This window comes from Osmerus mordax, chromosome 1 (genome assembly GCF_038355195.1).
Source record: "Osmerus mordax isolate fOsmMor3 chromosome 1, fOsmMor3.pri, whole genome shotgun sequence".
Classification (NCBI taxonomy): Eukaryota; Metazoa; Chordata; class Actinopteri; order Osmeriformes; family Osmeridae; genus Osmerus; species Osmerus mordax.
The window spans coordinates 9,275,422-9,290,912 of record NC_090050.1 but is presented as its reverse complement, the minus strand read 5'-3'; the positions used below and the strand labels follow the sequence as shown (position 1 = coordinate 9,290,912).

The following is a 15,491-nucleotide window of genomic DNA, read 5'->3' as shown; positions in this document are numbered from 1 at the left end:
TGGGCAAATAGCAATAGCTAGTTATGTCATCGTAACACACTGATAATATACTCGACACAAATAACGATTTTCCATACAAGTCCTAAGATTCTCTAACTTTTCTCTCTGCCATGAAGGCTCCTTCACCCATGTCGGTTCTCAAACTGACTCATGCTGGGAAGCTGGTACTGAGCATCTTAATATCTCTGGACAATCTGGTAACTATTTCACTCCACATTCCATATTCTTAGTCCATTATTTACTGTCTGGAGATTAAAAATAAATAATAAACTGGTTTAAATCATGAAGTCACCCTCAACCAAGAGGATGTACTTGATTGTCTTAATATCTTCCCTGCCACAGACTTTCTTCATGGCCCCTGTTTGGCCCAAACAGTTTCCCAAAGTGTACCTCACCGTAGCTGGGAAAATGACTTTGGAGGCTTTGACCCTTTCCAGAGGACAGGTAATCTTAGTAACATCGAAATAAACTGAATGAGAAGCCCAAACTATTAGCATCTACACTTATTTGTATGCCACGGCAGTACAATGAAAACCAAAACAGACAGGATTGAAAGGATTGTTTCAAAGGACAGTGTGTTAAATTGCAAGTTAGGGTGACTGTTTGGCTCTTGTTGTGCAGCCTGTCTTGCCTGAGCCGGAGAAGGACGCCTCTTCCCTGAGTGAGGAGAAATCTAAGAGGTTCCACAAGGAGGAACTCTTTGAGGAGGACCTACCCCTCATGGATACTTGGAACGGCTCAGTTTTCACAAACACCAGGCGCAATACCGGACGACTGCAGGTAATTCAGACAACTCTGTCATGTGGACTTCTCTGATTCTGTATTGACCACTACACACACACACACACACACACACACACACAACGGTAACGTGGTAGTGTGGAAACGCACTTAATGAGTCAGCCCTGTCTGCGAGTTACAAGCTCTAATCTCAACCTTGGAACAAAGGATGTCTTTTCGGTCTGTTGGTATGTTTGGCTTAGCAATTAGGAGACTGAAGTTCAATCCCCAACATGTTGCATTTATATTAAGGGAACCCTCTCTTTACAGACCCTGGAGGAGGTTGAGCAGAAGATCAGTGTAGTCATGGACCAACGGACCCAGCTGTGGTGGAAGAGACAGCTCCACATTGACTTTCTGACCCCTGAGGTGAGAGAATACTGAGGACTGAACAGGCCACCAACCAGAGCATCTGGCTGATCCTACGGTTCCTGGAGGAAACTGAATGTATTCCTGTGTGTCTTTTTCAGGGATTGGTGGCTGTGTCTACCATCAAACAGGAGGTCACAGGGGTGCAGGTCAGTCGAACACCTAATGTTCACAAGCGGACATCAACGCTGCTTCAGTGTTGACAGCTTGACACAGATTTGATATCAGTTAGTAATAAACTGATGAGTTCTGCTTTGTCCTCCCTAGTTACTCGATAGAGAGATGAGTCACGTGACGTCCTACTGCATCAACATAAGAAAGGAGTTCTTGTACTTTGAGGATGGCCAGGTGCACGACACTATCCTTGTCGAAACGTCTTGTTCGGTTGAGAGTCGTCACTGTTTAACGGTGTACTAAACGTCTAAAGATGTTCTGTGTTTCCTAACCACAGGAGGTGGACGTGAAGACCACTTTCGAGGGCTTCGCCGAGGCAGCAGGTGAGACACGGACGGCGAGCTGGTCTCGCTCCAACACAGAGTCCACCTTCAGTGACCCTCCTCCACCTCGCTCTCCTCACGGCTCTCCTCCTCCCCCGGCTCCTTCTCCCCACTTTGACGACACTCCTCAGGTAAAATGTCTTTCCATTTACATGGGCTTGTACCTCTGCCAGTGACTCCACTGGCCACTGAGTGAAAGGTGCCTTGAGATTGAGACAAATGTTGCTTTTGTGTTGCAGGATATTGAGGAGGACATTGTGGAGGAACCAATTGTGGAGGTGCCCCTGATGCAGTAAGTTCTATAGGAATACTGGATGAAAATAGTCCTGCTACTCTCCTGTGTACAGAATGAAACCTAAAGTGCCTCTTCAGTACATCTCACGATATCAATGAGTATTTCATTTTCTTGATACAGAAGCTATTTTGCCTACAAAGGGACCACAGATTTTGAGGGTAAACTGGCTGCCCTCCGCAATACCTTTAAGGTAACGAGAAACAGTATTTGTCATGAGTCTCTACATTTTACTTCATGTAGATACAGTGTCCCGATGGTTCTCCAATATTTTCCAGGATCTGACCAACACCAACAAGTCCCTTAACTACATCAGCCATGCTGGGCGGATGGTTCTTGGTCTACTGGTTCAGCTCAATAACCAGGTAACTACAGAATTCACAATACCGCGAGAGAAAGAGAGAGGGCAATGAGTCTTAGTGTTTTGTACTCAATAAGAAGTTTGAGGTGTGAGTTTTATTACGTTTCTGTTTTGAGGATGTGAGGGACTTTCAGCAAGCCTATGACCGCCTGGTCTCCTTCATCAATGAGCCAGGAAACAGACAGGCTATGATGGAGGAAATTAGCCAATCAGGAGTAGGTGTAGCCAGACAGCAGATCAGATTCCAGTCATTCCATAGCAATGAATGAGGTTATGATGTAGGTTTTTGATCTTTTTGTCATTTTGTGTCACACTGTTCTTTAAAATATGCACTTGTTTGATTTCAGATCACCCAAATCAATTTCCTTGATTTGTTCTTTGAAATGATCCTGCTCGGCCTTTTGGAGGGCAAGACAGTCCATGCTGCCCCAGTAAGAGACACAAACATAATAGTGTAATCTTATTGGCTGGTCCAACCCACCATTCTGTAGTCCTATTGTTATGTTGACTGTGTCTCATCTCTCATGTCTCTCTACTGCTACTCCAGAGGCCCAATGGATTCCTCCATCTGCTCTTTGGGGTCATTCTGTCCATCAGACCACCAGGACAGAGCTGGAGCCAGAGATCTGAGAACTTTTTATTAAGAATCAAGGTGCAGTCTCTTTCTCTCTGTCTCACACTCTTTCTTTCTCTCCCCTTCACACACTCTACCTGGACAGTGTTCACTGTGTCTTTGTAGATTTACAGTACTAAATGTTTTGGATGTCTCAATGTGTTCTCAGAGCCAGATGCAGTCATGGATGGACGCCATCTTTGATTTTGAGCACCATCTATATGGCTGTCCTGAGATTATGTCTGGAGAAGTCCTTGGGAACCTAGAAATGCAGGTGGAGTTCCTTTTGTCCTCCTTGGACTAGCAAGGTCTCACATTCTACAGCTCCAGAGCAGAACAGACGAGTCTACAGCCAATACCATCGTGGTCTGCATGAAGAAAACATACGCAGAACACTTGATCTGTGCCTTTTTGTGGATGGTATCTATCAAAGTAAAGAACTCAGATCAGACCGATAGAATCTTTCCAAATAGATGGTGTCTTTTAGGTACCTCAGCGATGTCTATGATTGTTTAATACCTGCAACAACAGTGTGTATGGAGGACTCAATTGTTCAATGAAAGATGGCAGATTAAACTATATGTGCAAAAGTGTGGACACCAAAATATTGAGTGCTTTGCTTCATTCTTGGAAAGAGGAAAATGGCCAGATAAGAAAAAAATCAGTTCCCATTCTCATTGTTTTTCATATCACATTGACAGAGAGTATGTTCTGGAAATCCTCAGTCAAAGTGTCCCCTGAACTTTAAAAAAACAAGGATATAGAAACTTGTTGAATACAGTCTTTGATGAAACCCCCAGAACTGTGCAGGTATCATCATCAGATTATTCAGAGATGACAAGCCGTCCTTTTTCAAGGGTTGATGTACATTTTCCAGAAGGGTACAAATATTTTCGGTTTATTATGAAACTATTGCGTGACAAATTACACTATGGTGGGATGCCCCAGTCTGGGTAATTAATGAGTGAAAAACTCACTGCTATCACATTGACAGAGAGTATGTTCTGGAAATCCTCAGTCAAAGTGTCCCCTGAACTTTAAAAAAACAAGGATATAGAAACTTGTTGAATACAGTCTTTGATGAATATTGGTCTTCAATACAAAAGCAATCGATTTCGCCCCAAGAATGTAGTTCTGTAGATACCACTCGGCAAGTAATTACAACGCTGAAACTGCAAATAAATAAAGCGCTCTGGTTCCCCTTAAATAAAAAGAAGCATCAATGCAGTTAATAACATCTTGTTAATCCGTGTAGTGTTTCGCTAACATCGCTTTCACATTTTAGCACATGGAGCACAGTGACCTAGTCTACATACCGTCGCGTAACCTCGATGACGCCTAAAAGGTCACACATGGTCACGCCATAACCGTGACGTTTTGCTTTCACTACCGGTAATATGCCACTGCAGAATTCCACCACCACCGCCTATTTCGGATCTAGAACCCATTCATTTGTCTTAACCAAACAATCACACAACCCATTTTTTGGGGGAAAGGCACCCATTGGCAACTAGTTTGACAGACGAGAAGCCAGAGAAGGAAGACTGGTAAGAGTGATGTTCAGGCGTCTTGGCGCTGGTCTGGCCAGCCAGCGGCTGCTGTGACATGCTAGGGACGAAGGGGACACCGAGGTACGGTAGTCATGGCAACCCGAGTAGCATCCATCCCAACAAGAGATAACAGGGACAGCCAGCGTTGTCCAGGACATCCATCAGGGACAGCTAACAGAGTGTCCAGGGAGAGCTAGCAGCATCCAGGGACAGGGAGAAGGGATTTGTCACAGAGGGGCCGAAGCGAGCGGTGGTCCATGGAGATCTGGTGCTCCGAGGGGCCAGGGAAGCTACGGAGAAGCAGGGGTGGAGGGTCAGTAGGTACGCACACTCTCAGAACAGACAGGCCAAAAGGTCAAAGGTCGGCTGGCCCCGTCTGGACAGGCATCAGGGGCTGGTCCAGTTTTCCAGTGTCCAACACTCAGTGGTTTGGTTTGGCACGTTCCCATCAAGGCTTGATCTTCCACAGCTGGGGGAACGGACGAGAAAGAGAGGAAGCAACATCAGCTCAAAGATTCCCTCTCGAAGAACGCTGTATGGTGAATGTTGACGCGCTCTACAGGGAGGTGCTAGGGCCTGTTTCCTGGGGAGCATCGCAACCTAGTTCTAGACTAACTCCTGCATTGGAGGTTGTACATTCGACATGCTCACTAATTGTAGACCAGTGGGGGGGAGGGAAGGGGGAGGAGCTCACCCTGATATTGAAGCCCAGCAGGTCGCTGACCACGGCGGACAGGGCTGACAGGATGACCACCCGGGTGATGTTGTACACCAGGGGGTTCACCGTCAGACCCAGCAGCCGGAAGGGGATGTCCAACTCCTGGGGGGAGGAGGGGAGTAAGGGGAGCGGGGATTGGGGTAGGGGAGGGGTTAGGAGGGTGGGTTGAGGGAGATGGGAATGGAGGGGGAGAGGGCAGACATGATAAAGCACGGAACGTATTGGAATCACAGACATAAAATACATTTAAGAAAATACAAGCTCTTTGGATCTTAAGTTGAATTCTGACTTGTTTTTGACAAAGTGAAAAAAGTATGTTAATTTTTTTTTAATAGATTTGCAAACATTTAAAAAAAGCTTGTTTCACGTTATTATTATGGGTATTGTGTGTAGAATTTTGAGGAAAAAAATACATGTAATCCATTTTGGAATACACCTGTAACGTGGAAAAAGTGAAGCGCCTTGAAAACTTTCCGGATGCACTTTAACTATTACACCTACCATGCATCAGTTAATTGAAAATGACACAGTTACAGTAGTTACAGTACTAACTTTGTAACAAATGAGTCAGTCCCTGGTGAAAGATGAAGACCAGTGATACAGGGGATGGGGATACAGTAGCTCAGTGGTAGTGACTGCTACTAAACCATAGGTTGCAGGTTCAAATCCCCCTCTGTACATTGCATGGATAAACCCGTCTGCAAACGGAATACATCTTAATTTTTTAACAAGACGATTGCTGAGGGTTACTTACTTTCATGAGTTTAGTTGCGAGCTTCAGAACATTGTTCACTATGTTCAGTTCTTCTTTCTTGTTGGGCTTCTTTTCCATCTTGAGATACAGGTTTATCTGGGGGAAGGAGCAGGAAACTAGCTTTGAGTAAGGGAGCGTGTGTGACAGAGTACATGTGTTTACATTTACATTTAGTCATTTAGCAGACGCTCTTATCCAGAGCAACTTACAGTAAGTACAGGGACATTCCCCCGAGGCAAGTAAGGTGAAGTGCCTTGCAACATCATTTTGCACGACAACAACATCATTTTGCACGGCCGGGGAATCGAACCAGCAACCTTCTGATTACTAGCCCGATTCCCTAACCGCTCAGCCACCTGACTCCCAGTTTTTGTTTACTGAGTGTGCATGTGTGAGTGTGTGTGTCTGCATACAGAAGAATGCATCTGTGTGTGTGTGCGTGAGTGACTCAGCGAACGAGTGTTGTGTGGTCACTGTGTGTGTGCACGCGAGTTTGTAAATATGACTGTATGTGTGTGTATGTGTGTGTGTGAGAGAGAGTATGTTTGTAAATATGTGATTGTACATACTTTACGTCGCTGTAGGTGTGTGTAACACTTTTCTTAGCCATATGGGACATTTAATCAATATAAAGATAAACTAGAACCTGGGTTCCCAGCAGCTGAATTGTGAGCTGGCTGAAATATATAAACGCTTACCAATGAAGTGTAAATATGGCAATATCCAGTTACCGGTACTATTATTTTCAAGCCTCCACTAGAGAAACTTTACGATCAGTTTAAATCACCTATGACATTTCTCTAGAAACACATGAATGATGACAAAAGGAAATCATTGAAATACAATGAATATAAATATCAGTCCTCTTAAAGGTAGGCCTACTTCACTACCAAATTTGTAAATGCACCTTTCACTCAAAAATCACTTATGGTACTACCAATCACATCACATTAATATCAGAATATTAAACGTTCTTGTTTTGTTCAAACCATGCACAGAAGAGAACATTACACTATCCTTTGAGTCCTTGCAGAGTGCTCACAGTTCAGTCCCACACCTGTTACCCAAAAGAAAATACCAGAGCACAGGCTTATGTTGGAGCTCGTTCCGTAGGTGCACTTGAAACATGCCATAAATCATAGTAACAAAAATACAATATAAATGTTTACAAAATATTTTTTACATGCTTCACTAACTGTTTCACTCACAGTGTGACAATATACATTCAAATTAAAATACTTAAAATTAAAAAATGTTATACATATTTTATGAATGCTCCATAGCCAGGTCAGCTTCACTGAAATATTACTGTCAGCCTGAGGGTGGCACTGTTGTTTGGTGGAAACGCTAAAACAGCCAATAACTAAAGCATCACATCAGTGTCGTGCAGTCTGGGTAGGCAAGGTAGGCACTGCCAAACGTAAAAATGTTTATTAAATCATTTTATTTAATAAACTTGTATTTATATTTTTACTGTTTAGTCTTGTGATTTATATATACAATATGTGTGTTATTCCAATTGTTTAGATGTTACGATGACAAATGTAGCAGTTGCATAATCTTTATACAACAAAAATTGTAGAATAAACAGCCATTCACTGCGGACGACAAGCGAAAAACTGATACTGTATTCTTCAAAATGTACGTAGAAAAGCACAACTCTGCTGTGCCTTTGCACGTAAATATGTTATGCCAGTAATCACCTACGTTACGTATCAAACATGGACCAATTAAAATCGAGATATTACTGGACATTTGCGCAGCTGACGTCATTACACCAGCTACATTGTAAACGTAATCCCCGCGAAATTCAAGTCAAAATGACAGCAGCGGTGTGTGCCGATATCACAGAGTTGAGGAATTACTCCAAGATCGATTTTATTCAAAAAAAGAGTTAACAGCAAGAGGGAGGTCTACGCCAGACTTAAATGGACTACTGCAGCAAAAGGGACACATTTTTTTCGATCGTTTCAAACTGACTGGTATGGAATAAAAGATTGGCTATGTGGCTGTGCTAATAGTCAGCGGCTGTAGGCTACTGCTTGTACCGTTTACTGCGTTTACTGTTTTTTACATATTAGCCTAACAGTAGTGTGACCAGACGTCCTCTTTTACCCGGACATGTCCTCTTTTTGAGACCTAAAAATGCGTCCGGCAGGGATTCCAAAATTGTCCGGGATTTTGCCTCGTCGGATATGTGTTTCTCTGGGTCTTTCACAAACTACAAGTTTTGGATTTGAGATTCGAGTTTTTCACAAACTCAAATCTGGTCACCCTACCTAACAGTAAATTAGGTAATCTGGCTTTCATAACTCAGTGCCTAGCCTCTTACTGACATCACCGCACGTCAGTGGATCACATGAGGACGCTATCATCTTACATTTACATTTATTCATTTAGCAGACGCTTTTATCTAAAGCGACTTCCAAGAGAGAGCTTTACAAAGTGCATAGGTCACTGATAATAACAACAAGCTCCAAAAACATTGCGGGTAGCCAACACATGAAGCACATATTGTGAACAACCAAAATAAGTGCCAAAGGGAAGAACCATAAGAGCATGGACTGTGGATGTGAGCCTGTCGAGGCAACGCCTCATGGTATGTCGAGGCAAACGCCTCAGTTGGTACGTCGAGCAAAGCCTCAGTTGGTATGTCGATACAGTGCCTCAGTTGGTATGTCGAGGCAACGCCTCCGTTTATGTTTATGTTTATTAAGGATCCCCATAAGTCTACACCGTAGTGGAGACTATTATTCCTGGGATTCAGGCAGAAAACATTACAATATAAATCATAACATGCAGTACAACATGATCAATGTTGGTGAACAAAAACACAAACTTAGAAAACAACATTTACAGTAAAAATAAAATAACAAACAAAAACAGACTTAAAACATCATTGTTGTCTGTCCTAAAATAATAACCTAATCTACTCTAATTTCCTTTCTGATTATTGCTGCCTTAAGTTTCCTTTTGAAATCACATGTATTTCTTGTTAGAGTCAAATATGAGGGGAGCACATTCCAGTATGCAATAGCTCTGTACATTACCGTTTTCTTAAGTGCATTGGTTCTGGGTAGAGGAAGAGTAAAGTGACCACTTAGTGCCTGTCTAGTATTAAAACTGTGTCTCATTTACATGTGATAGCTGTAGAGACAAACTGACGGGTTTCTGTGAGAAATAGACATTATTTAAGAACAGAATAAGGCTGCATGCCAGTCTTTCATCCACCCTCACCCATGACAGCCTGGCATGCATATCCTCCACACTACTCCTGACAGAGCAGTCAAGTGTTAGTCTTGCCGCTCTGTTCGGAGCAAGCTGAAGTTTATTAAGTTCCTGCTTTGATGCACTAGACCAGATAACAGGACAGTAGTCCAGATTTGACAGAACTAGAGATTGTATGAGTAGTCTAATTGTTGTGTTGGTTAGCAGATGAGCACTCCTTCTAATTTTTAATCTGAGTGGACCATGACAGTGTTTCGTCAATAATGACACCCAACAGTTTGACTTCTTTGACCTGCTCCATAGTAGCACCCTTTAAAGAGAGGCTTAATTTCTGATCTGTCCGGAGAGAATATTTAGAACCTATAACCATGCATTTAGTTTTTAAAACATTCAACTTCATCTTATTTTCCAAGATCCATTCATTAACCAGCTTTAACTCTAGTTGAAGCACCTCATTACAGTTTTTCACAATTGTTAACACACAAAAAGCAAAACTTTGGCACAATTTTCATAACCTTCACTTCATGTACCAATTGCTCGACCCAATTTGGCACTACTTCACACTCCCTTATCTGCATTAGACTCTGACTTTCCTTGTTTACACACTGATGTCAATTACACATCACCTTGTTGTCACAAAACACTACACACAATGTTCAGTTGTTAAACACACTTCTCAAGTAAAGCTCTCAAAGCATCAACCTACAACACACAAATATTCAAATCTTAGGTCTGGTGAGCAATTTGCGATCAGGACTGCAGAATTAAAAGGAAGAGGACAAGGAAGAGGACAAGGAAGAGGAGGGAGAGGATGACAAGGAGGAGGATAAGGAGGAGGAAGAGGAGGATGACAAGAAGGAGGAGGAGGAAGAGGAGAAGAAGAAGGAGGAGGAGGAGAAAGAAGAAAGAGAACGGTGATCTCCAATGAGATTCGGGCCACCATGGTTGACCATGTGCTCAACCATGGTTTGAGCATGAGGGAGGCTGGCCATCATTAGAACCTTTAGAATAGAGAACAGGTATGAATTATATTTGCCTTGTGTACTGAAATACTGCATATCAATAGAATACAGTGTGCTCACTGTATTTGTATTTTGCAGAACTGAAAGAGAACCACACCGTGGAGGAAGAACATGCACTTTCACAGCCGAACAGGAGACTGACATTGTGAAAATGGTTCGTGGATCCTGGCTGACCATGTCACATTCAGAAACATGGGGGAAAGGAATGCCCCAGGAATGCCATGCGGATGAAACAAGTGTACAGGGTCCTATTCGACTGAAACACAGACCACATCAAGGAGTTACGGCAAGAGTTTGTGCTTGTAAGTCCCATACATTCAGCACTGACACGCATGTATTGTACCAGTAATCCAATATTGTTCCTTTTCTACAGTGTCTCACTGTAGTCCACTGCGTTGACCCATCTGTGTCCATACTATAACTTGCATTATTATCATGCTGTCTGTTCCAGCGGATCCAGGAGCATGACACAGCTAATGAGCTATATGAATACATATTCATTGATGAGGTTGGATTCAACCTGGTGAAGAGGAGGCACCGGGGCAGAAATGTCATTGGCCAGCGCGCCATTGTTGAGGTCCCCGGCCAGCGTGATGGGAACATCACTTTGTGTGCTGCAATGGGTTGAGCAGGCCCGTTGACAGTACTGTACTGTTCAGAAATAAAACTTTTTTTGCCGCATATGTGTGCTGTTTTATGTTTGAAAAAATTAGGCCTACACTGAGACATTTTACAAAAGTTGAAATGGCTGATTCCCCAGAGTCATTCGTATGGTGTGTTCCATTTCTAGAATTGTGTTTTCAATTTTGCACTACTGTGTGCTGTGAATGCTTGGTAGTGCATTTTGTGAACAGGTAAGAGATTTGATGGCAAAGAGTCATCTTGCAAAGGAGTGTCAGGTTTAGCATTTTGTGTGTGAGCTTTTCAGTTTTGTGTGTGCAGTTTTGAGAAAGCCGTTATTGTTTTGAGAAACGTGTGTTAACAATTGTGAAAAACTGTAATGTGTTACTGTAATTTATTATGTTCCTTTGATATCACGTTGGAATACTTGAAAGCGGACTAGTTTAATTTGTAAACAACTTGATTTTTTTTTCACACATGATGGACATTATGTCACAATGAGCCTTGCAATTATGATGTCATCTACAACTTGAGCTTTAATTCGAAGTTTCAGAGTTTTCAGTTAGATCATGAAATAGCAGAGTTAGTTTCTCATTACAGATAGCAATAGTTATTTGATTATTTACATTTGAGATCAAAACAATTTATTGGCTTAATGGGTCAGGCCCAAAGTGACCCAGGGGTCTCTAGTGGAGAGTCACTTACAAGATTTCTTCACCTATTCTCCCTTCTGACTTGTTGTGTGTCTATGAAAAGAAAGTCTGCCTCCTCAGCGAAGACAAACGATGATACAGATTATGGTAAGTGTTTAAGGAGCCCTTGGACAACTAGTTGCCGGATAACAAACACAATTCACGATACATCGCTAATTCCATTCTTTTTTGTGTTCAAACTATCAGAAAGTTCCCTCTCAGCTGATGGCGGTAGACACCGTCTGATGAAGGTAGAGAAAGTCACTAAGAAGGCCAAGTCAAACAAACGTAAACTAAAGCCTCTGAAACAGATCTTTGGGCAGTGGAGAAAGAGCCCTCAGTCCCCCACAGGAAAGGACAAAGACTGTACAGTTGAGCAACAAAACCTACTACATCACATCCTATCTCTGGTTACAGTTTATACCTGTTTGATTTAAATAATGCTCCTAAAGGCCTAAACATTTTGCCCTTTTCAGTCGAGGCAAAGATCTTCAGACCAGGGCCAAACTCCAGACCACTCACCAAGATCAAGGTTTAATTCTTCAGAGAATGGCCAATGCAGAAGAACCAGCACTGTAAGACAACACAACCTACTAGATTGTATCTCACCATTAATGGATGCTTGTTCATACCAATTCCTTTATCCCCCATCACAATGGAATCGGGAGGACAGTATGGATCGGTCTCCATGTGTGCATCAGGTTGTCACACAGTAATGTGGACTTTAATCCACTAGGGGGCGGTCTGGTCACTGACTGACCCAAGGGTGGAACTACAGTACATCACTGGCGGGGGGACAACATGATTACTGTTTGCTTGTTTCATGCTGGACTGTCATTAAAAACCTCCTCCACCTACTGTCCTCTTCCTCCTCAGGTCATTGAGGAGGAGCTGCTGCTCCCTCTGTTCAGCCCTCTGTCTGGACCACTGGTCCTTTACAGGCCAGTGTGGCTTCCTGTAAGTCTCCTCTGTTTGGGGTTAGCGGTTTGAGAGGGCGCATAGACGTATCACTAAGAACATGGGCAAATAGCAATAGCTAGTTATGTCATCGTAACACACTGATAATATACTCGACACAAATAACGATTTTCCATACAAGTCCTAAGATTCTCTAACTTTTCTCTCTGCCATGAAGGCTCCTTCACCCATGCCGGTTCTCAAACTGACTCATGCTGGGAAGCTGGTACTGAGCATCTTAATATCTCTGGACAATCTGGTAACTATTTCACTCCACATTCCATATTCTTAGTCCATTATTTACTGTCTGGAGATTAAAAATAAATAATAAACTGGTTTAAATCATGAAGTCACCCTCAACCAAGAGGATGTACTTGATTGTCTTAATATCTTCCCTGCCACAGACTTTCTTCATGGCCCCTGTTTGGCCCAAACAGTTTCCCAAAGTGTACCTCACCGTAGCTGGGAAAATGACTTTGGAGGCTTTGACCCTTTCCAGAGGACAGGTAATCTTAGTAACATCGAAATAAACTGAATGAGAAGCCCAAACTATTAGCATCTACACTTATTTGTATGCCACGGCAGTACAATGAAAACCAAAACAGACAGGATTGAAAGGATTGTTTCAAAGGACAGTGTGTTAAATTGCAAGTTAGGGTGACTGTTTGGCTCTTGTTGTGCAGCCTGTCTTGCCTGAGCCGGAGAAGGACGCCTCTTCCCTGAGTGAGGAGAAATCTAAGAGGTTCCACAAGGAGGAACTCTTTGAGGAGGACCTACCCCTCATGGATACTTGGAACGGCTCAGTTTTCACAAACACCAGGCGCAATACCGGACGACTGCAGGTAATTCAGACAACTCTGTCATGTGGACTTCTCTGATTCTGTATTGACCACTACACACACACACACACACACACACAACGGTAACGTGGTAGTGTGGAAACGCACTTAATGAGTCAGCCCTGTCTGCGAGTTACAAGCTCTAATCTCAACCTTGGAACAAAGGATGTCTTTTCGGTCTGTTGGTATGTTTGGCTTAGCAATTAGGAGACTGAAGTTCAATCCCCAACATGTTGCATTTATATTAAGGGAACCCTCTCTTTACAGACCCTGGAGGAGGTTGAGCAGAAGATCAGTGTAGTCATGGACCAACGGACCCAGCTGTGGTGGAAGAGACAGCTCCACATTGACTTTCTGACCCCTGAGGTGAGAGAATACTGAGGACTGAACAGGCCACCAACCAGAGCATCTGGCTGATCCTACGGTTCCTGGAGGAAACTGAATGTATTCCTGTGTGTCTTTTTCAGGGATTGGTGGCTGTGTCTACCATCAAACAGGAGGTCACAGGGGTGCAGGTCAGTCGAACACCTAATGTTCACAAGCGGACATCAACGCTGCTTCAGTGTTGACAGCTTGACACAGATTTGATATCAGTTAGTAATAAACTGATGAGTTCTGCTTTGTCCTCCCTAGTTACTCGATAGAGAGATGAGTCACGTGACGTCCTACTGCATCAACATAAGAAAGGAGTTCTTGTACTTTGAGGATGGCCAGGTGCACGACACTATCCTTGTCGAAACGTCTTGTTCGGTTGAGAGTCGTCACTGTTTAACGGTGTACTAAACGTCTAAAGATGTTCTGTGTTTCCTAACCACAGGAGGTGGACGTGAAGACCACTTTCGAGGGCTTCGCCGAGGCAGCAGGTGAGACACGGACGGCGAGCTGGTCTCGCTCCAACACAGAGTCCACCTTCAGTGACCCTCCTCCACCTCGCTCTCCTCACGGCTCTCCTCCTCCCCCGGCTCCTTCTCCCCACTTTGACGACACTCCTCAGGTAAAATGTCTTTCCATTTACATGGGCTTGTACCTCTGCCAGTGACTCCACTGGCCACTGAGTGAAAGGTGCCTTGAGATTGAGACAAATGTTGCTTTTGTGTTGCAGGATATTGAGGAGGACATTGTGGAGGAACCAATTGTGGAGGTGCCCCTGATGCAGTAAGTTCTATAGGAATACTGGATGAAAATAGTCCTGCTACTCTCCTGTGTACAGAATGAAACCTAAAGTGCTTCTTCAGTACATCTCACGATATCAATGAGTATTTCATTTTCTTGATACAGAAGCTATTTTGCCTACAAAGGGACCACAGATTTTGAGGGTAAACTGGCTGCCCTCCGCAATACCTTTAAGGTAACGAGAAACAGTATTTGTCATGAGTCTCTACATTTTACTTCATGTAGATACAGTGTCCCGATGGTTCTCCAATATTTTCCAGGATCTGACCAACACCAACAAGTCCCTTAACTACATCAGCCATGCTGGGCGGATGGTTCTTGGTCTACTTGTTCAGCTCAATAACCAGGTAACTACAGAATTCACAATACCGCGAGAGAAAGAGAGAGGGCAATGAGTCTTAGTGTTTTGTACTCAATAAGAAGTTTGAGGTGTGAGTTTTATTACGTTTCTGTTTTGAGGATGTGAGGGACTTTCAGCAAGCCTATGACCGCCTGGTCTCCTTCATCAATGAGCCAGGAAACAGACAGGCTATGATGGAGGAAATTAGCCAATCAGGAGTAGGTGTAGCCAGACAGCAGATCAGATTCCAGTCATTCCATAGCAATGAATGAGGTTGTGATGAAGGTTTTTGGTCTTTTTGTCATTTTGTGTCACACTGTTCTTTAAAATATGCACTTGTTTGATTTCAGATCACCCAAATCAATTTCCTTGATTTGTTCTTTGAAATGATCCTGCTCGGCCTTTTGGAGGGCAAGACAGTCCATGCTGCCCCAGTAAGAGACACAAACATAATAGTGTAATCTTATTGGCTGGTCCAACCCACCATTCTGTAGTCCTATTGTTATGTTGACTGTGTCTCATCTCTCATGTCTCTCTACTGCTACTCCAGAGGCCCAATGGATTCCTCCATCTGCTCTTTGGGGTCATTCTGTCCATCAGACCACCAGGACAGAGCTGGAGCCAGAGATCTGAGAACTTTTTATTAAGAATCAAGGTGCAGTCTCTTTCTCTCTGTCTCACACTC

At 43.3% G+C, this 15,491-nt stretch overlaps 1 protein-coding gene across 1 annotated transcript in view; it reads right to left on the bottom strand.

The window, feature by feature from the left end:
- Positions 1–4,389: 4,389 nt before the first annotated feature.
- phtf1 (putative homeodomain transcription factor 1) overlaps positions 4,390–15,491 on the bottom strand; it is a 47,859-nt gene continuing 36,757 nt past the window's right edge. The window contains exons 15-17 of the mRNA XM_067241302.1: positions 5,935–6,030; positions 5,157–5,282; positions 4,390–4,931 (exon numbers count right to left, since the gene is read on the bottom strand). Of these exons, the coding sequence (XP_067097403.1) occupies positions 4,911–4,931; positions 5,157–5,282; positions 5,935–6,030 (243 nt within the window). The 3' untranslated portion in view covers positions 4,390–4,910. The remainder of the gene's footprint in view (positions 4,932–5,156; positions 5,283–5,934; positions 6,031–15,491) is intronic.